The 22930-nt window shown below is 31.2% G+C and overlaps 1 protein-coding gene across 2 annotated transcripts in view; it reads left to right on the top strand.

Moving 5' to 3' along the window:
* The first annotated feature begins 292 nt into the window (after positions 1 to 292).
* LOC139513794 (CD109 antigen-like) overlaps positions 293 to 22930 on the top strand; it is a 57288-nt gene continuing 34650 nt past the window's right edge. For both annotated transcript variants that reach the window (XM_071302604.1, XM_071302605.1), the window contains exons 1-17: positions 293 to 422; positions 4213 to 4301; positions 4664 to 4833; positions 6457 to 6482; positions 8883 to 9042; positions 9686 to 9756; positions 12592 to 12717; positions 13071 to 13110; positions 15185 to 15269; positions 16676 to 16772; positions 17739 to 17951; positions 18579 to 18788; positions 20035 to 20139; positions 20971 to 21033; positions 21749 to 21940; positions 22178 to 22327; positions 22671 to 22781. In XM_071302604.1, the coding sequence (XP_071158705.1) occupies positions 4246 to 4301; positions 4664 to 4833; positions 6457 to 6482; positions 8883 to 9042; positions 9686 to 9756; positions 12592 to 12717; positions 13071 to 13110; positions 15185 to 15269; positions 16676 to 16772; positions 17739 to 17951; positions 18579 to 18788; positions 20035 to 20139; positions 20971 to 21033; positions 21749 to 21940; positions 22178 to 22327; positions 22671 to 22781 (1875 nt within the window). In that variant the 5' untranslated portion in view covers positions 293 to 422; positions 4213 to 4245. The remainder of the gene's footprint in view (positions 423 to 4212; positions 4302 to 4663; positions 4834 to 6456; positions 6483 to 8882; positions 9043 to 9685; positions 9757 to 12591; positions 12718 to 13070; positions 13111 to 15184; positions 15270 to 16675; positions 16773 to 17738; positions 17952 to 18578; positions 18789 to 20034; positions 20140 to 20970; positions 21034 to 21748; positions 21941 to 22177; positions 22328 to 22670; positions 22782 to 22930) is intronic.

Consider the following 22930-nt stretch of genomic DNA (forward strand, 5'->3'; position numbering starts at 1 on the left):
CGGAATATTTATCATCTTCGATACAAGTTGTTCCTGGTCACTGAGGTTACTGTCCATCTCGTTCAAATAAAAATGGATTCCCCACCGGATGGGATTGAGAATATCAATGTAAAAGAATTTTATTAGTATTTTTTTTATATTTATGAGAGGAATTAGCATGGATAAATAAATAAATTCAATTATTCTAATGAAAACAACTTCCTGGTGTTTTTGCGTTTTTATTATTCATTCATTGACACGGATACAAAACGATCGAATAAATCGTAAAATAAAATATTATCCTCTTAAGTTTGAGATTTACCATCTGCAGTTACACATTGTTTAAGGTTTGTATCCATCCACGCAGAATCCGTTTGTTCTATTAAAAGCTCATATTTATGTCTGACTTGAACAAGTGCACACACTTAACATATAGGACGTTCGTAAGTTATTTTCATTTATACAAAACGTATTAGATATATAACACTCTATTTTCACATTGAAATATACGGATGAAAATTAAATATTAACGAGGGATGATACCTTTCATTGAATGATATTACAAAATATAAAAAATAATGCGCCGGATAACATGGTCTTAAACTTAATGCATCTATTCCCTAAATTAGGTAATATGTAATTATTAAACCCGACTTTACGATATAGATTTTCTCATTGTTAGAGATAGCAGGGTTGCCTTTACATGCTGTAATTTCATTTGAACATTAGTGGATTTTGTTATCATTGGCAATCTTACTTACCGTTTTGTAAAATGATATAGGATAATGGGTATTTACTCAGAGAAATTATTGATATGATATTTTTTATCTTAATACTAGTAAAGGTTTATTATTGTGGATTCATTGTTATTTGTGGCAAAACTTGAATAAACAGTAAAGGTTAATAATATACATTAGAACCAATTTTCGTGGATTTTGTGTGTACAGGTGAACCAAGAAATTCAATGTTCAACGAATGACATATTTTCTATATGATTTTACGTACAGTTCGGCAAAACCATGAAATTAAATATGCATGGACATGCGTGTTTTCCATAATCAACGAACATTGGTACCCACAAAAATAAATGAATACACAGTACCACATTTGATCGTATATATTTCATAAAATATTAATAAAGTCAATCGTATTTTTCAATTATTGTGTTTAGGCATTGGTTAAAAAATTACAATAAAATATTAAACATGTTTAAGTGGTCTACTCATTTTCTGAATTTATTTTGTTTTGTTATTTATATTTTTGAGAATTAACGAAATCTTAAGAAATGCTTACTGGAGTTTGATGTCGATATGAATTCATTTTATCATTTTATCATACTAACATGTAACTTACAATCATACAACCATTATTTGAAATACAGAAAATTATTTTTATACTCATCCTCGGTAATTCTCCATTACAATAAAGTCGATAATTTTGATTCACGATAAAACATATTGACAATTTCTACGTTAGTAAATATCAGGTTTATGATCCAGTACACCAGTAGCGCATTAAGTCTGACTAAGACCGTAGTTATGACATTTTGATGATTCTTCAAAATGAGGGTCGAAAGGGATATTTTTGGATTCTAGCGTCACTGATGCGTCTTTTGTAGATGAAACGCGCGTCTGGCGTAAATAAAAAAAATCCTGGTATATACGATAAGTTTAAATACAAAAGGTACATCCAAACTCATAGATTTAAAATGAACTGACAACGCCATGTCTGATGTTTAATGTGACAAACAACAGTATTTTATTTTCCTGATATCAGATTACGCTTTTGTGTTCCCTACTCAGGTGAAAGAGGCAAATTCCTCGTAACAGGATGCACAAGAATAATATTTCATCTTAATTTATTCATTGACAAGTGCAGTATTGTAAAAACTCCGGACAAAAATTCCAAAACGGAAAGTACCTTCTCAAATGGCAAAATCAAAAGCTCAAACATATTAAACGAATGGATAACTGCTTGGTACATGCGTTTTCTTATGTAGAAAATGGTGGATTAAACCTGGTTTATAGCTATCTGTGCTCTCACTTGTATGAAAGAGGGACGATAGATACCAAAGGGACAGTCAAACTCATAAATCGAAAATAAACTGACAACGCCAAGGCTAAAAATGAAAAAGACAAACAGACAAACAATAGTACCCACAACATAGAAAACTAAAAATAAGCAACACGCACCACATTAAAAAACTAGGGGTGATCTTGTATGGTGATATTGTATACAGTCGCATCAAATTCCATTATATTGAAAACGATGTAATACATCTTTTTTTTCACAATTACACAAAATGAAAACGGTTTTTCATAACTTACTTCCAATTTAAATGGCGATTGCTTATGTAGACTTTTGACCTTTAAATTTTGAATAAACAAATAAAGTGCACCTATTACACATTACGATATCTGTACTAATGTTTCATTACAACAGAAGTTCAATCATGAAATATGAGTATTATCGTTTATGGTGACAGAACTAATACAATTTTCCCATTAGATCATTACGTTAATGTGTTAACGTAGGAGGAGGCTAGCTTTTATAAAAGAGGGACGAAAGATACCTGAAGGACAGTCAAACTTTTAGATTGAAAATAAACTGACAACGCCATGGCTAAAAACAAAAAAAAAAACAAACAGACAAACAATAGTACAGAAGACAAAACATAGAAAACAAAAGACTAAGCAACACGAACCCCACCAAAAAATGGGGGTCATCTCAGGTGTTCCGGAAGGGTAAGCAGATCCTGCTCCACATGTGGCACCCGTCGTGTTGCTGATGCTATTTCAAATCCGGTAAAAAGTCAAATTCGGTAAGTCACAGCCGTGAAAAGGGAAGGGTATTGTAGTAACAACATAAGGAACATATCCAATATCATGTGTGAAATAGTTATTCCATAACGGTCAAGCAACTCGTGATGGCGTCCGTAACATTTACGAAGGGATGATTTCAACTGATTAATATATCTAGGAAATCATGATAGGAAGTACAAGCCCTGTAAGTGACAAGTACAATATCAATCTTTCCTACAGTCGTATATTAGTAGTTGGTCAGTGTTTTCTTCCAATTTCGTATTTTTTATTTTTTATAATTGTTTTGGCCAAAAAATGTGAAGAGAGAGCAAAAACTGCAATTTTAAATGTACGCCAAGGGAGCAGTAGCCAATTACAAGCAACATTATAAAGAAGACAAAAAGAGATTTAAAACAGAAATCAAATGGACGAGTTATTTGATTTATTTAAAACAAAAATCTTTATTATTTTCACAAAGGAGTAGGTCCGGTAAGGGCCGATTTTGGCCTCAAATTTCAGGTTCATCTAACGAAAGTTTTTGGACACTTTTTCAACACTTAAGTGTCTATTGCAATTGATTCGATTAGTTTATGTGAAAGATTTTAACTGATTTAGTCATTAAAAACGCTCGGATTCAAGCTTAAATATGAAAAATCCATCAAATATGCCAAAAAACGTCACTTTTCAGATGGTTTTTGTCAAAAATGAAAGTGGCCGCATCCGTGTTCATCCTCAACCTTTATATATGTTTTGTATTATCATCAAATACAACTTACATTTGAATATTATGAATGAACACGAATGCGGAAACCGTCTAAAAATTAACCAAAATTCTAAAATTTTGAAGATTTCAGTAATTTATCATGACTTAATGATGCTATCTAGAACGCGATATTTGTGCATTGTATGTGGCAAAAACAGCTTATATATATGTAGCAGAAGCATTTTACTTTTCAAAATATAGCTTAAAGATTAGATTTTCACAATTTTCTAAAACTGCTTTATTTTGGGGCCAAAAAGGGGTCTTACTGAACCTACTCCTTTGACAAGTTCCTTATTTCCCTCTTCACAAGACTACTTTATTCCCTTTCATGAATGTGACCTACCGAATAAGACTATTTATCGGATTTGTTATAACATAAGTAACACGACGGGTGCCACATGTGGAGCAGGATCTGTTTACCCTTCCGGAGCACCTGAGATCACCCCTAGTTTTTAGTGGGGTTCGTATTGTTTATTCTTTTAGTTTTCTATGTTGTGTCATGTGTACTATTGTTTGTTTGTTTGTCTTCTTCATTTTAACATGTAGCCATGGCGTTGTCAGTTTATTTTCGATTTATGAGTTTGACTGTCCCTCTGGTATCTTTCGAAAATCTTTTATGATCCCACGAGGAGAGGAACAAATGATTTGAAAAAAGTCTTTTCATTGCAGATTGATATAGCCTTAACGAGGTAAACGACAACTATGCAATGGACAGTTTTGTTTCTTCTTTTCCTGCCAATGTACAGCAAATCACAAAAGTAAGTCTTTCAAATTTTGTTAAGTATTAATTCAACTCTGTAAAAAATGTAAAATCACAAAAATACCGAAATCTTAGGAAAATTCAAAACGGAAAGTCCTTTATCAAATGACAAAATCAAAAGCTCAAACACATTAAACGAATGGATAATGATTGTCATATTCCTAACTTGGTTCATGCATTTTTCTATCTAGAAAATGGTGGATAAATCCTTGGTTTAATGAAAGCTAAACCTCTTACTTGTATTACAATCGCATAAAATTCGTTTAAATTGACAACGATGTGTGAACAAAATAAACAGACATAAAAGTATTTTTTACACAAAAACTTGATTGGAAGTTATCTTTTTTTTATATTTTGTAGCTGTACTTATATGGTTACAGTTCCAAAGACTATAAGGATAGGTATAGACATTGATGTAGCTATAACAGTTTTTATGAGGTTACCAGAAAAGTTAAACATTGTAACACTCTTTAAAACAAGCAGTTTAAAAACTATTGCAGGAGCTTCCAGAAGTTTCCGTGGAAAACCAGGTAATTAATAAAATTAAACTCGATAGCAGTAAAAGATATAACCCAAACTCGAACGTATCAAAATATATGCCCTAAATTTGATAGCTCTTAAGGATATGACCAAAGCTTGATTACAGTAAAAGATATGATTCGAAATCGATAGGAGTAAAAGATATGACCCAAACTCGATAGCACTAATTTATATGACCCAAACTCGAAAGTACTAAAACATAAGACCCAGACTAGATAGAACTTAAAGATATGACCTAAACTCGATTGCACTAAAAGATGAGACCCAAACTCGATAGCACTAAAAGGCATGACAAATATTGGTATTGTGTAAAATTCAATAGTCAATTGAACCGTATTATTATTATTATAACCTTTATGGCTTTCATAAAAGTGAATACAATTCAAGAAAAATAATCAATTATGCGATTGGTAACGTTACAGTATACCATTGTGTCATAGATCAAATTTATTCGTTCACTGTATGTTCACCTGTTTTTGTCAATATATATTTTGATTAAGTTAAACATTGCAATCAATATTTTATAGTGTATATTTCTATGTTGTGATGTTACACTATTGCTTCAGGTTAGAGTGAAGGTTAGCGCATATTTAAACGTTTAGACCAACTGCAATTTTTTGCACGTTTCCTAAGTTAGACTTATCTTCGTTTTTATCTAGAGTTGGCGTTGATTTATATTGGGTTTCCTAAGTAGTATTCCGTAGAATTTTGTTTATTCTTTCGTCGTATTAGTTTCTGGACGTGATGTTCTAATTTGATTTATATGTTTTTTTCATTGGTGTCTCCCTCGTGTTGCTGCAAGACATTTGACCTAATTTCATGAACAATCTTGTTTGCGTCCGCCAATACTTCACAAAAAAGTTAAGTTTTCATTTATAGCTATAATAATGTTTAGTGCTTACTAAGGATTACAGTGTTTAGGCTTTATTAGGAATTCCAATATTTTATAGCCAAGTCTTCGAAATGAAGAGAAATTTGGAAAATATATATCTGTTTCAACCAAAGCAAAGTAATACAATCACATAAATATCTCTTCTTACACAATCAATTCTATGATTACTTTATTTACACTATAACATAATTGTGTTATTTAGTGTATTGTTTAACATTATTTATACTATAACATAATTATGTGTTATTTAGTGTATTGTTTAACATTATTTATACTATAACATAATTATGTGTTATTTAGTGTATTGTTTAACATTATCTATGCTATAACATAATTATGTGTTATTTAGTGTATTGTTTAACATTATTTATACTATAACATAATTATGTGTTATTTAGTGTATTGTTTAACATTATTTATGCTATAACATAATTATGTGTTATTTAGTGTATTGTTTAACATTATTTATGCTATAACATAATTATGTGTTATTTAGTGTATTGTTTAACATTATTTATGCTATAACATAATTATGTGTTATTCAGTGTATTGTTTAACATTATTTATGCTATAACATAATTATGTGTTATTTAGTGTATTGTTTAACATTATTTATGCTATAACATAATTATGTGTTATTTAGTGTATTGTTTAACATTATTTATGCTATAACATAATTATGTGTTATTTAGTGAATTGTTTAACATTATTTAATGTCTAGGAAAACCGGAATTTATCAAACTTAAGGTAATGTTTCTCCTATACTTTAGATTACGGTTTTCCTTTCAAGGTAATGGTCTCCCCTTTACGTTAGGTAACGGGTTTTCCCCTTCCAGGTAATAGTCTCCCCTTTACGTTAGGTAACGGGTTTCCCCTTCCAGGTAATGGTCTCCCCTTTACGTTAGGTAACGGTTTTTCCTTTCAAGGTAATGGTTTCCTCCTTACGTAAGATAAAGGTTTTTCCCTTCAAGGTAATGGGTTTCTCCTTCATGGAAATGGTTTCCCCGTTACGTAAGGTAACGGTTTTCCTCTTTACATAAGATACTGATTTTCCCCTTTCCGAAATGTAGCGGTTTCCCCTTTACCTGAGGTCATGATTTATTTCTTTATTAAAGGTTATGTTTCTATTCCCGTTATTAAACTGTTCATATTATGTATGAAGTTAAATTGCAATGTTAAATAAGTAATGTTGCTTTGAGGATAAGGTTTTTCTATAAATGTTATAGGTTTTTATTATTTAGTAACCTTTGTTCCTTACGAAGCACATTATGTACCCACACAGTGTAGGTAATGTACTGGCGATGAAAGGCGTTATTGATAAAACATTAGGCAAAAATATGGTAGATACAAATTTGCGTTATTACTTTTTCGTTATCTCAAACAGATTTTATTCTATTTCCTTTAAAAAGTGTTGTTAACTCTTTAAAAAATTGTACATGTTTTTTTTTAAAATAGGCAATTCGTCATTCTTTTAGTTATACAATTCTTCCGGTATCATCGAAGGAATGATATGATAAACAAGACAGCTTTTAATTCCGTTTTTGTTATCAAACAAATAGCGTTAAACATATCCATATTTTCAGAGCACACATGTTTAAAATTGAGAATGGAAATGGGGAATGTGTCAAAGAGACAACAACCCGACCATAGAGCAGACAACAGCAGAAGGTCACCAACAAGTCTTCAATGCAGCGAGAAATTCCCGCACGCGGAGGCGTCCTTCAGCTGGCCCCTTAACAAATATATATACTAGTTCAGTGATACTGAACGCCATACTAAACTCCAAATTATACACAAGAAACTAAAAGTTAAAATAATACAAGACTAACAAAGGCCAGAGGCTCCTGACTTGGGACAGGCGCAAAAATGCGGCGGGGTTAAACATGTTTATGAGATCTCAACCCTCCCCCTATACCTCTAGCCAATTCAGAAATTAAACTGATTGAAAAATTATATCTTCATCATATGAATATCAGGCACAATCCTACCCGTGAGGGATTTAGTACCATACCATCATAACATATATGAGAAGAACATAACCCGTGTCATGCCAACAACTGGTTTTTAAATAAATATTTAGTTCCGATGCAAAGACCCTATAAGTGAATCAATATTAACGCCAAAGTATGCAATCTTTAGTCACCTGGCAACAGTATCGTAACTATATCCCTTCTTAATAAGTCTATTTAAAGGTTTTTTTAACTTCTGAGGTGAAGACTGACATTTTTGTACTTTATAAAGAATATTTCCATAAAATATTGGATGTGAAATACCTGAACGTATAAGAAGTCTGCTTGCTGAGCTATATTTACGAATGATGTCCTTATACCGATGATAAAATTAAAGAGGGACAAAAGATACCAAAGGGACAGTCAAACTCATAAATCTAAAACAAACTGACAACGCCATGGCTAAAAATAAAAAAGACAAACAGAAAAACAATAGTACACACGACACAACATAGAAAACTAAAGAATAAACAACACGAACCCCACCAAAAACTAGGGGTGATCTCAGGTGCTCCGGAAGGGAAAGCAGATCCTGCTCCACATGTGGCACCCGTCGTGTTGCTTAAGTGATTACAAATCCGGTAAATAGTCTAATTCGGTAGGTCATATTCATGAAAGGGAAGGGGATTGTAGTTACGACGTAAGGAACATATCCGATATCATTTGTGAAACGGTTATTCCATAACGGTCAACCAACTCGTGATGGCGTCCGTAAAATTTACGAAGGGATGATTTCAACTTCACCATTTGGAACTCTTGGTTTAATAGCTTCCTTGTGAGCAGCAAACCTCTATCAAGAAAATCATGATAGGAAATGCAAGCACGGGAATATCGTATCAATTGGGAGATATATACCCCGTATGCAGGTGCTGCTGGAATGTTGCTACTTAAAAATGGAAAGTTCACAATTGGAAAGCTGAAATCATCTCTTTTGTCGTAAAGTTTTGTTTTCAACCGACCCTCATTGTTAACCTACATCGTATATTGCATGATAAAATCATGTGCCTTGATTTGGAGATTTTTGTAGCAGATCAAAGCAAATTCATTATTAAAAATTAAGAGATTTTGACAATTAAAAGGTATCAATGGATAATCTGTTTGTATAATATTGTATTTTTATAACATTTAATATTATTAGATTCCAGATAATACAGTGCCAGCAAGCGGATTTCAACTTGATATCATATGTACTGGAAGTCTAGTTTTTCATAAAACTTTTCATAATATTCGAATAGATGGGAAGAATTCTTCACTATTTATACAAACAGACCGACCAGTTTACAAGCCGGGTGACAAAGGTATGACACTATAATGAATTTGGAATTATTCAAAAATACTAATTATTGTAATGCAATTATCTAACAAATATCTTGATTCAGTACAAGACATCAAACACTCTGTTGTTATAGTATGATATAAGACACAGGTAAAAAAAAAGTAACAATGTGCAATAAATGCTCTTAGTAACACAAAAACACAAAGCACATTCAAGCAAAGGTCTTGAAAAATTAGATGAATTGCCAAAAAACATTTACCATAAATAGTTACATAAGTCTACATAAGACTCATAAGCTATACAGCCAACAAGTACAAAGTTGAAGAGCATTGAAGACCCAAGATTCCGATACGTCTGAGTAACCTCTTCCTGGAATAAGAAAATCTTAGTATTTCGAAAAATTCATACTTTTGTAAACAGGAAATTTATAAAAATGACCATATAATTGATATTCACGTCAATACCGAAGTGCTGAACACTGGGTTGGTGACACCCTCGGAATGCATATCGACAGTCTTTTATCAGTACATATGTTTCACTCAGCTGGCTATATGGTTTGTCAACATGTGTTGTCGTTTGTCGTTGTCAAGTGTTAAGTTGTCTGTTGCCATTCATGCAACACAATTTCTACATATCATTTTTTTTTATCAATTTTGTTATTTTAGTCCAGTTTAGAGTATTTGGACTTAAACCTTCACTTAAAGTAGTCGAACATCCATTAGACGTTGTAATCTTTGTAAGTACATATTTGCTTAAATACCTCAATATTACGTGAATAAAGCAAGGTATAGCCTAATCTGATAGATGATTCTGATGAAGGATGCAACATGTAGACCAGGGGCCGTATGCATAAAACATCTTAACTTAAGCATTCCTTAAACTTAGATTTCACTAAGAATTTCTTTAGTTAAGTAAAATTATTAAGTGGTATGCATAAACTTACTTAAGTCTTCACTTAACTAAGGAATATTTAAATCGGAACCTCCCTTTCGTTACCGTATGATATATTTTAGCTCATCACATGTACTCATCCGTGTAAAAGTTTGTTATGACTATTTAAATTTATTGATTACTACATGCTTTTATTTCAAAGAGCTGGGGTTAAATTGATATTGGTAAGTAAAACAATTCAATAGAACGTAACATAGTATAATGATCTACAATTAGCGCATATAAAACAACACTTTTTAAGGTTGGATGTTTTGACGGATGAGCATTGGAAGAAACATATTTCGGTAATCCAAAACTTTCCTGTACTTAATCTTTAATTATCTTTCATGGTTGTAATATTTTCTGGAGACAACAATATGTTTTAAACTTAAACAAAACATGTTCAAGGACTCGATGGCGTAGCCCAAGACTGAGTGTAGCATTGTAAGCATGTGCTAACAAATAATTTTACAAATCACTTTTTTCAATAAAATTTTTACTTTATCGTTCAGCTGATTATGCGCTGCCATCTTCCTTTCCAGACCCCTTGCTTACATTTGCTTATGGTTATAAAAAAACTATTTTGAGGTGAAATGAACATTTTTATCACTTCTTTTTTACCAAAAAAAAAGGTGGAGGGTAGATTATTTTCCATGCAGAAATCTATATACAAACTAAATCCTACAATCTTTACTAAAACCAATTATTACATTAAGTATATTCTCCACACCTTTACGTACTTAGCAATATTTCTCACTGAATATATAAGGAAATATGAAGAAAAGAAATTAATACGAGTAAGGTATCATAAATACCTTATATAAACGTCGAATTCCATGGGGTGTAGCAGTGTGGACTTCTTACTGTCGTAACAGTGATTCTAAACAATCAACCTTATTGTGTCAACAAAATGGAGGTCCATACTCCCCCTTTATGAAAGAAATCAACCTCTTGGTAAGTTTTAAAACTTTTCGATGTTGTCCCTGTAAGTGATTTTTTAGGGTATGCCAGCCCTACATCTTTAGAATATAACTAAATTGAAAATTCAAATGCGCTTCTCCCCCACCACATACACTAACACACATATAGAAATGTGGTTTTGCATGCTCTCTCTTCATTCTTTGATACTGTTTAAACTAACGGTTACAATTGATACCGCGCGGTGTACTTTAACAATTAAAAAAAACGTGCACGTACAGAGTAAACAAAAGAAAAATAGTACCATGAATTACACGAGTGTAAAAACTGAGTACTTTTCGGTATACATAACAACGAGATTGGGAATAGAATATATAACTACCCACTGTATATCTTGATTTGTTGATTATACGTGATTTGAAGAACATCACGATGATCGTTAATATTTAGCAATAAATAAACGAATAATATTTATTTTATTACTGATATAGTTTTTTATCAATTAAATTGTAAGTAACCTATTAATGTTCTAAAAAAAACGCATACTTTCGACTGATTTTTAACTATTTTTGAAAATTTAAGGTAGCTCTATAGGTACCTTAGACTTAAGTATTGTCTTAGGCGTTTCCTAAGTATAAGGAGTTTTATGCATACCACTTAAGTTTTGTGGGCGTGACTTAACACAACTAAGATTTTACTGAGGAAATACTTAGTTTAAGATTTTTTATGCATACCACTTAGATAAAAGGGCGGAGTGTCCTTAACTTAAGTGTTTACTAAGGAAAATCTTAACTTAAGTAGCTTTATGCATACGGACCCAGGATCATGTCAACATATAACTTTTCGTGTACAAAAAGTTCAAAATGTTCAATGATGGTTTTGATAAAATCATCATGTATATCAAATTTCTTGATTTCTTTGAAACAGATAAATTGCATTTGCCCATGTCCATAGATCTGTCTTATGAACTTAAACTTTTATAATAACTATGATTATATATTGATATTCTTTTTTGGATAGGTTCATTATTTTTGTCTTTTTTCTATAGCATGTGTTTATAACATACGAGAGCATTTTATACTGTTGTGTACACTAACCTTAAAATAGTTTTAATTTAAAAAGAGTTGAAGATATTAAAACAAACCCATCAATTATAATGTTTGAATAATCAATCCGACATTGCAAAACATTTACTAAACACCGTGGTGTTATCATTTATGGCATTTTGAAAAAGTCGACTTTGAAATGGTCTATCTATGAACTGTTGTGAATATCACTTATCAAATCGAAATAAAATAACATCCTACAATAATAATAAAAAATGGGATATTTTCTGACATCTGAGCATGACGAACACTATTATTTTTTGCCTAATTAGTTTGGCTTTCCAATCAGTGTAAATTCGATAATACATTTATGAATGTAAGATGCCTTGAAAATTTCTCATGAAAAAAAGATTTGATCATTGGTAAACTACTCTTGACTAAATTTGATACTTGGGCATTCAAACTTTTGATCTCGACCGTCATAAATGGAGGTTAATTCAAAGCATAGCAATCATACCGATTGCCAGATGTTATAATAGTTATAAATTACTATTCATCATAGATCTACGAATGTGATTACTACTAAGATTTTCTTCATGAACCTGTTCTACGTACAAATAAAAACTGTACATTGATCATTAAATGTTATCAGATGCATTTTTGTATATTCTTTCCAGGATACTTTGGGTAATCGTGTAAAACAATATTTGAAAGTGACTGACGATTATGGAGTTTTTGGCGGATTTTTGCAACTATCATCTGTGACGAAACTTGGTGATTGGCGGATACAAGTGTCACAGTCTGTAAGTTCCTTAGCTAATTTTGGGATACATTATCATGTACTTTGTATAAAGTCTTGAAAACCACCCATGCGTAAAAAACATCAGATCACTTGGATATTTAAAAGATCACAAGACAGATTAGTCAGTTATACAGACATTTAAGAATATTGCATATTCTTTTGAACAATCGACGTTTATGAACAATTATTCGGTTTACATAAGAAGCTCGAATATTTTAAAAATTAATCATATAAGTATACACATAATTGTACAGTGTCAATATATGAGAGATGATGAACTGTGTTTTGTTCAAACATTTGTTTTAGTAGTACTTGAAGCAATCATAATATATCTAAAACAAACTATTTTCACAGGGATCAGAAGAAACAAAAACGTTTGCTGTTGAGGAGTACGGTAAGGTTATTTATACATTGTACTATCTTTAACACATCTTCAGATAATGGAAAGAGGGACCAAAGATACCAGAGGGACAGTCAAATTCATAGATCGAAAATATACTGACAACGCCATGGCTAAACAAGTCAATGGACACCCTCTTAATTCCTCATATTCATATTGATCCAGATCTATTTGCAGAAAGACCATTGTATTGAAGTCGTCAACGTGACATTAAATACGACACCAACTGCTTTTATCACATTAAATCCATTTAGCTCTGGACCTTCTGATATTTACCACAAAACCTAAGTCTCTTTTAGTCAGTTATTTTGTACCTAATTTAAATGTTGCATTTCATGTTCTAAAATTCACGTAAACACATGATTTCCTATGTAGACCTATTTCAAAATGGAAACAATACCCCTAATCTAATGTATCCGAAACAAGTTTAATGGATTTATCTTCATCGGGAATGTTCAAAGTCTAATATTTGAAGAGTTATATAACAAACAAAAATTGAAAAAAAAATACCCAAATCCATCAAGGGTTTATTTTGGCTGAGGGAGTTCAAATATTCATTTTTTAACAATATCAAAATTCGTCAACATATTATTGTAGAAAGATTTGTTGATTCTTAAGTAGACTTATGTAAAGTACCATTTAATAATTCATTTTATCATTTCTTGTGTTACATAATAGGCTTATAAATAACAGAAACATAAATGCACAGCAATATCAAATACTATTCAACATATCAACTTATTTCTAATCCTCCATTTCTACATATTATTTACAGGAAATATTGTTCAAAACTATTATAAACTAATGCCTTAAAATACGTTATAAATATGTCACTGCTGGTGGAGATTTATTTCCCCGAGGGTATCACCAGCCCAGTAGTCAGCACTTTTTGTGCTGACATGAATTATCATTGATATGGTTATATTTATAGATTAACTGTTTACAAAATTTAGAAGTTTTTAAATACTAAGGCTTTTCTACCTCAGGCATAGATTACCTTTAGCTGGATTTGGCAAAACTTTTAGGAATTTTGGCCCTCAATGCTCTTCAACTTCGTACTTAATTTGACCTTTTTAACCTTTTGGGATTCGAGCGTCACAGATGAGTCTTTTGTAGACGAAACGCGCGTCTGGCGTATATACAAAATTTTGTCCTGATATCTATGATGAGTTTATATATTAACACGATTCCATTGGTCGTTGATTGCTGTCTGTTATATTTAAAGGCAATAGTAGTATACCGATGTTCTTAAGTCACAAATCGATTGTGAGAAAAATAAATCCGGGTAACAAACTAAAACCGAGGGAAACTCATCATCTATAAGAGGAAAACAACCGGAATACTGACATGCAATAAAATCAAACGCAAATATGTATATTTGTTTTCCGTGAATCGTTGTGTGATGTAAAAGTCAACAACACTTTACCGATGTACAAATCTTAATAAGATACACATGAAGATTACGACAAACTTTGTCATGTGAGACAGGATAAACGGCTTTCCTTTTTAATTGACTCATTTTTATTTTATTTCGGAGCCTTTTATAGCTGACTATAAAGTATGAGTTAAAGCACGTAAAATTGTTTACTTCCACGATATTTTGACTCTAGTAGACAGTTGTCTCATAGTCAGGAATACCACACCTACTTATTGTTATAATACTAAAAAATTATAACGTAATAATATTTGCAAAAATTAAGGACGTTGTGTAGGTATGGTGATTGAAATCAATGTTTTTGCTGAAAACCAGATGATGGATGTTGATTCCTTTTTAGTAAACTGATTAATTTAATTTTGTCTGTTTATTGCATTTTGTTCTTGATGCCAGAAAAAGTGACGTAGTATCGTCTAAAAGCAAAACATTAATAAAGCCTATATGTGGTATTTTTTCTTTCCAAAAACAGGTATTAGATAAAAGAACATACCTTTTGCTTTATTGACGAAACAACGAGAATCGTCCAATTAATGTTTGAGTGAATACTCAATTGAGTATTGATCGATTGATGAAAGGCGTAATATATTGCTGAAACAATTTAATTCTATTCTGAATGATCTATTTAACTTGTAGAGCTACCAAAGTTTGAAGTAAAAGTTTCACTACTTAATCCACCCCTAAAGGAAGACAATGACTTTGTCATAAGAGTAACGGCAATGTAAGTCATGAAACACATATTCTTTTAAGCTTCTTTTTGATACATTAAAAAAGCACTAGATAAAAATAACTACTTAGAAATAGTCATAGATATAGAAGATGTGGTGTGAGTGCCAATGAGACAAAGCTCCATCCACAAAACAATTTATAAAAGTAAACCATTATATGTCAATGTACGGTCTTCAACACGGAGCCTTGGCTCTCACCGAACAATAAACTATAAAGGGCCCCAAAATTACTAGTGTAAAAGTATTCAAACGGGAAAACCAACGGTCTAATCTATATAAAAAACGAGAAACGAGAAACACGTATAAATTACACAAACAAACGAAAAATTCTATGTTTGGTAAAAACGGTATATATGAATGATCAACATGCGACAATATGGTACAGTTAGAAATAAGAAATATTTAAAAAATAAATAAAGGTATTTTTATTTATGTCCCTCATTCTAATAAGAAGTCCTTATTTCGCTTTTGAAACAAAGCCGTGTTCTAATTAACACAATATACCTTTTACACATGCGCATACATTTACTGTTCGCATTCTCGTTATTTTCATTTTTATCCTAATAGAGTGTATATATTTTAGCGTCTTACATAAATTTGATTGTAAATTGTTATTCAAACATTACTTTACCCTACAATTAGTATTTAGATTATTTTTAAATATGGAAATGTAGTGTGCATAATTTATGAGGAGAAAGCGGGAATAGCCAAACATACCAACGGTAATTTCGTGCGCTTCAACCTATATAAATGGTGTAATTGTCCTATTAGAATCAACATAGTTTCTTCATTATTTGGACAAATATAATGGTTACCTATGTTAAAATGGTATAGAGCATACGAATACCCTTAATAATTAGATGTACTTGTCTATCTTATAGCATCTAAGTAATTCGAGAAAAAAAAATATATTTGAAATTGTATGTTTCAGCTTTAATTCTATTATTTGAAAGGATTTAAACGATTGATCGAATGTACAATTATTTAAAACACTCACTCATACTTTTAATAAGAAAAGAGATATAGAAGGCAAACAGAAAAATAATTAAGAAATAAACTGAAGAACAAACCCATAGTTGCCTCATAGTTTATAAGGTAAAAACAACTATAAGATATAATCTTTATATATTTTTTTTTATTTAGATTAAATTCATGTTACTCTTTATGTCTTCTTAAACATTACCAATTTTTTTCTCTTGTCTATTTTTGAAACCTTTGTGAATTTAATAAAGTTAAAAACTGAATATTTTACTTTTATTTGCGATTTCTTTATTTGAATTAACATTAGAGTAAATTATGGGATGGTATTTTCTACACTTTAATAAAGCACACATATTATTTGTAAGGAAGTGTGAACCAAAATTGTGCGCTCTCTCACCATCATGATTTATCGTTACAGATACACTTTTGGAAAACCAGTTGAAGGCATCGCTGTTATACAAATCAAAAGCTCTTCTAGCTGGGTAAAGGATATCTATCTGGAAAGGAATATCAAGGTAACATCCACATTTTTTTTTTTATCTCGAACGAAATATCAAAATAATATTTCACAAAAGAAATCTATCTGAAACGAATTATAAAAGGAACATTTCACAAAAGATATCTTTTTGGAACAAAATATCAATGAAACGATATGTCAAAGTAACAATTAAAAACGATATACTTAGAACGAAATATCAAGATAACAAAATGTATTTACCTGGCACAAAAATCAATGTCACATTTTACAAAACGTTTATTTAGAACGAAACACAAAGACAACAGTTATATAAAGAAATATTAAGGTTATTTTTCTCGAAAGACATCTATCTGGAGCGACATATCAAGTACACAGTTTCTAAAAATCACTATTTTGAACAAAAAACCAATGTACCATTTCCAAAAGGATATTTGTCTGGGTCGTTATATTTCACATAAAGAGTATATGTCTGGAACGAAATACCGAGGTAAAAATTCAATTAAAATATCTTTTTTGATCGATATATCAAGCTAATAGTGTACAAAATATATCTATCTGGAACGATAAATAAAGGTAAATTTCACAAATGATATATAAATGGAACAAGAAACTAAGGTAACAGTTTACAAAATATATATATCCGGAACGAAGTAAAAAGGTGACATTTCACATAAAAGATCTTTCTGAAATGAAACATAAAGGTAACAAAATATATCATCTGCATCGAAGTGTCAGGGTAACATTTCACAAACTATTCCTATCTTGAATGTACTTACAATGTAACAGTTAACAAAAGATATTTTCACAGGAACGAAAAAGCAAGGTAACATTTCATAAATGATATCTATCTATTTTGAGCGAAATAGCGAAGTAAATTTTAAAATGAATACATTTATGAATACATTGATTGGGGCCAAAAAAGGGAAAAAATCTGAAGATATTTTTTTTCTTGCAAATCGTTCATCGAAATGATTTACAACTTGCTGAATATTTGTTTTGACAGATACATGGAAAGGTTGACGTAAGGATTTCTACCTGGGATTTATATCCTCAATTTGGAGAAAATTACAAAATATTTGCGAAAGTAAACGAGACAATAACTGGAAAAGAGGCTAACGATACTGAGTACTTTCGTTTCGAAAGCGACCCGTGGAAGGCAAGATTTTCTCCTGGTATCCCTTCAACCTTCAAACCTGGATTAACATATACCATAATAGTAAGTTGAATATAGAAACAAAGACAACGTTAATCATATGGTTGTCTACTCGTGCACGGGTAAGATAGACTTCAACTTGCATATCTTTCATCAAATTTTGCAAGGAACAGATTTTTCTCAATGACAAAAATTATCATATCATTATAACAGATGCAAGAACTTTATTTCACTTATGGATATTATTCATAAACTGCAATTTAAAGATGATTAGTCTTTTGTTGTTTTGCACTAGCAAATATCGAGGTTCCTAAAGTAACTTCTTAGAGACGTGCAGAGGGTTTCGTAAGTCATGAAACTAAACAAGGGTATCTCTTCGGATGCCTACACGAAGAATATTTCAAGAGTAACAGTGTTTTTATTCCACGTATCAAACGTTGACTTTTGTTTTGTGGTTGTCTTTGTTATTCATACTGCAAAGCTTGAGCTATATCTGAACTACCAGTATTCTTCACTTATAGCGTCGAAAATTTTTGTCTTTGATATGCTCAATCGATCAACTTTGCAAGATGATTCAAATGCACGACAATGCTCTTCACAGTCTCTTGTTGAAAACAATATATGTGTCTGATAACAAAAAATGGCAAACTGGAATATATCCTAATATATGTTCATTGATTATAATTGTAGGTCAAGATAGAAAAATCTGACGGCAGCCGGATAAAACACACCAAGGAAAAAGCAAAACTGATATTAAGTTATGACTACTCCATCACAGAAAACAAAAGAACTAGGACGGAGAAAAAAGTGTTCTTCAATAAGGATGTTTCAATCAACAAGAATGGAGCTATTATACAGCAAGTTTCTTTTCCAGCAATTGCGAATAGTGGAAGAATTTATGCAAGTATATTTATATTAGCCCTCTATTTAAAATGAAAAAAAAATGTGTCTTTATATTGAATAATTTTACTCAGATTCACACAATAGAATATAAGATCATTAAACATATTGTGGTTGATACAGTATACAGTGATTAAAAGGACATTATCTGTCAAATTCATGTTAAACGATTTGACTTAAATTCTTATATGTGATCAATAACATACAAAAACATATATCCAATTTATAAAAAGTCTAAGATAAACAATTGTAAATATTCGGATTAAATCATGTGTACCAGAATGTTGCGCGCATTTTAGCAAGACGCCATTTACTTAACTATCCCGATGACCCCCGAGGACATTCATCATATAATTCGATCTAAACACCAATATGAATAGAAATGGAAATCATTACTGTTTGAGTTCATTTTATAGGTTGACAAAAGCGTCAATTATCGTTCATTTGTGTGAGAATGATTTTTTTGCGGGTTAAATCGGTTCACCCTTGTTTACCTTCGTTGTTGATAATTGTTTTCTTTAAAAAGCCGAACATGCCAAGTAAATGCGGAACCCATCTCCAGCTAAGGAGTTAACATGACAACGGATTCAATGAGGTTGTATTATTGATTTTCAAGTTGACAATACAGATATTTTTATGGGACAGCTAAAGCCCGCCCCGTGATAGGTTTTTTTTTCTTGCTCATTGTTGAAGCCGTACGGTGACCTATAGTTGTTAATTTCTGTGTCATTTTGGTCTCCTGTGGAGAGTTGTCCCTGACAATCATACCACATCTTGTTTTTTATATTTTCAAACCGTTTATGAATACCCACTGGTTGCTTTGTCCTGTTTCTTCTGTTTTTACCGGGTTGTTGTCCCTTAGACACATTCCCCGTTTCCATTCTCAATTGTATTTGGGCCGAACTGACTTCCTATAAGAAATAATATTTTTTCAAAATTCTGCCTTTATTTATAATCAAAACAACACGAATCTAATTTGGATTTTATGTTTAAATTGAGTTTGAAGCCTCTTTAGTAAAGTTATGACACGAAAATACAATAAAATGTTGAAATCTTCGTTCACTTGTTAATAGATATGGCCTTCAAAAGATGGTGATACAGATGCAATCAATGCTATATAACAATTCATAACATAATAAAAAAAAAACCTAAACATTAAAAACTAGAATTGAAGCGTAAAACAAACAAATCAGGTTAATTATTATCTATAATTTTCTTAATCCATCATTTAACCCTATACTTTTAGGTAATATACAAAAAGAAATATCTGACAAATAAGTATTTGTATAAAGCGACATCTCCGAGTAGTAACTATCTTCAGATAAGAACAAGAAGTGGAGTAACTGTTCAGGTTCGTTGATGAAAGTCACGTGATAAAAGTATACATAAGTCAGTTTCATTAGATTTGAATATATAAATGTAGTTTTGGCTTTATTATGATAAATTAAGTGAATCGACACTTTAGTAGCAATATTCCAATTTCACCTGCTTTTGGTATATATTTTCCAACTCATTTGGTATTCAAGAGCTTGCAGCTGCTACTTTATAAAATGTTACCAGTGTCTAAGCTTAAAGTTGATGAACCAAGGTTTTGTCAAAGAACGTCTCATCCTCATTCCAAAAAGTTCATCGGAAGATACCAAGACTTTGTTGATAAATATTCCGCAACTCTACAAATAATAAACGATGGACTTGAAATATAGCTTTTATGTACTGACAATGTTTTTCATCTTAATTCAGTGCTATAGTCAGGAATATGACAGTTGTCATCCATTTATTTGATGTGTTTGAGCTTTTAATTTTGCCATTATGTACTTTGCGTTTTGAATTTCTCGGAGCTCTGCTTTTTTATTATTGTACTTATGTAGGTAGTACTTTCTTCACATAATTAATTTCAGCTATCCAGATGGATTTACCTTTGTTTACTTATAAAATCGAAACAAGGTACAATTTATGTTATCAATTTCCCCCCAAAATAGTCTGCAGTTTGAAACATTTAAATCCTCGATACAAAGGAAAGTTGCAGGTTTACTGTTTATCAATTTCCTCTTTTTTGATCACATTTAAAACCTTAATTATTCTGATAATTATTATAAGATGCTATTTAGCAATTTATAGTGTAATTTCTACTGTGTCAAATAGTATGGTCAAATCTATATTAAGTATTATATTTGTTTTTCAGCCTGGAAGTATTCTACACATAATTGTACAAGTTACAGAGAAAATACATTATTGTAATTACCAGGTAAGAATTATTGTAATAAACAGGTTTCAACAATGCAAAGTTGTGACTCTAGGTCAAATTGCTGTATACCACCATCTTGGATTGTAAAATAGCAGTACATAAACGGTTAAGTTCTTTGCCTAAATCTGCAAATTTTGAAACAAATTTGTAAGTTATGTGTTATACTTTTGAATTGTATAAAGAAGATAACTGATAACTTGCAGTTAGGGATTTGAGGGTAAAGCCCTTATAGTAACAGTTTTATACAGGAATGATAGTGAAATCTTATATTTTTACTTGTATCAAGAAATTGCGTTCGGTGGTACCATTTAATTTTCTTAAAGCACATTATAAATATTACCTTTTCATATTTCATTTTAAAATTCTATCCTATAGAATTTTTTAAGTCCCCAAAAAGTGAGTTGTTTTCTTGAACAATCCTTGCAACTTGTAGCTTATAAAATAGCAGGGTGACTGACACTTTTTATTATGCATAATAAAATTTTCATTTAGGAAAAGCATAAGAAAAGTCTATGTACGGAAATATATAACGATAAACTACCTTACAAAGCCATATATAATGCTCTATATCAATTTAAGATGAAACATATCTAGCTTGTACTGCAATTAATAATATTACCCACTGAAAAAAAAGACAAAAGAAAAACTCTGACGACCTTGCTATATATATATATATAGCTATTTATGTAAACGATTTTATCGTTTATTAATACAGATTTTTGCAAAAGGGTCACTTGTGGACAGTGGACTTTTTAATATGAAGATGAGGTATTCAAGGAAACACAAGGTTTCTATAACATATGATATGACACCGACGGCTAAGATGATTGTGTATTACGTTAGAGCAGACGGCGAAATAGTTGCAGATGCCGTTACATTTTCTGTACAGGACGTTTTAAAAAACAAGGTAAATCTTTAAAATGTAAGAATGCTTTCAAAAAATGTTTACAAAATAAAAATTTGATACTGTCACAGTTTACGTATTTTGTTTGAAAACACTTATATTCATCATTCTACTCACAGAGACTTTTTAAAGGTTTCATCAATACTATTGACGTTTCACGTAGTCTTAAATTACAGATATAAAGATATATGCACTTCTAAAACAGCTGTACTTTGAAGTTTTGTGTTTAATTCTCAACAGGTTACGATAAAATTTGACAAGAACATGGCTGAACCTGCTGATCGCGTTGTCCTTCATATTACTGCAGACCCTGGGTCATTAGTGAATGTTCTGGCGGTTGACAAAAGTATTTTATTATTGAGATCAGCGAATGACATTACTGCAGCAGACGTATGTATTATTCCCTGGCTACTCTTTTCTATATAGCTCTATCCGTCTCAGAGTATTATTGAAAATTTATATCTAATAAAAGCAGGCGTTTGCTGGGAATCAACTGTGAAGAACCTAACTTTTACTTTTACTGATAACATTTGAAACTCTTGGATTAATATGAAGATTATGTACATTTTCTTTTAAACAAAACATTTGATTCAAAATCTTTTTAAGTTCAAAGGGAAATATTTTGATAATAAACACATAATGAAAAAGAAATTTGTGTGAATAGAATTTTCAATCATCAAAGTATTCTTGTCATATCCTTGGAAGGAAACAATACTCTTTTATTTGTTTATAGGTGCTGTCGGAATTAAAGAAATATGATTATACCTACTCGCCATCGCTCAGTAATTGGGAAACTCTGACAACAATACCTGATAATGGACGAGATTCAAATGCAGTGTTTTCCGTATGTATTACAGTATTCCAATAATTTAAGAAGTAAGAACATAAGATTGAGGTACAGGGGAGGTAATGACTGTGCTAACGAATGATGTTATTTTCGTGACGGGAAATTGCCAAATATCTTGAAAACATGCATTTTTCTAGTCATTTTTA

This window comes from Mytilus edulis, chromosome 2 (assembly GCF_963676685.1).
Source record: "Mytilus edulis chromosome 2, xbMytEdul2.2, whole genome shotgun sequence".
Taxonomy (NCBI): Eukaryota; Metazoa; Mollusca; class Bivalvia; order Mytilida; family Mytilidae; genus Mytilus; species Mytilus edulis.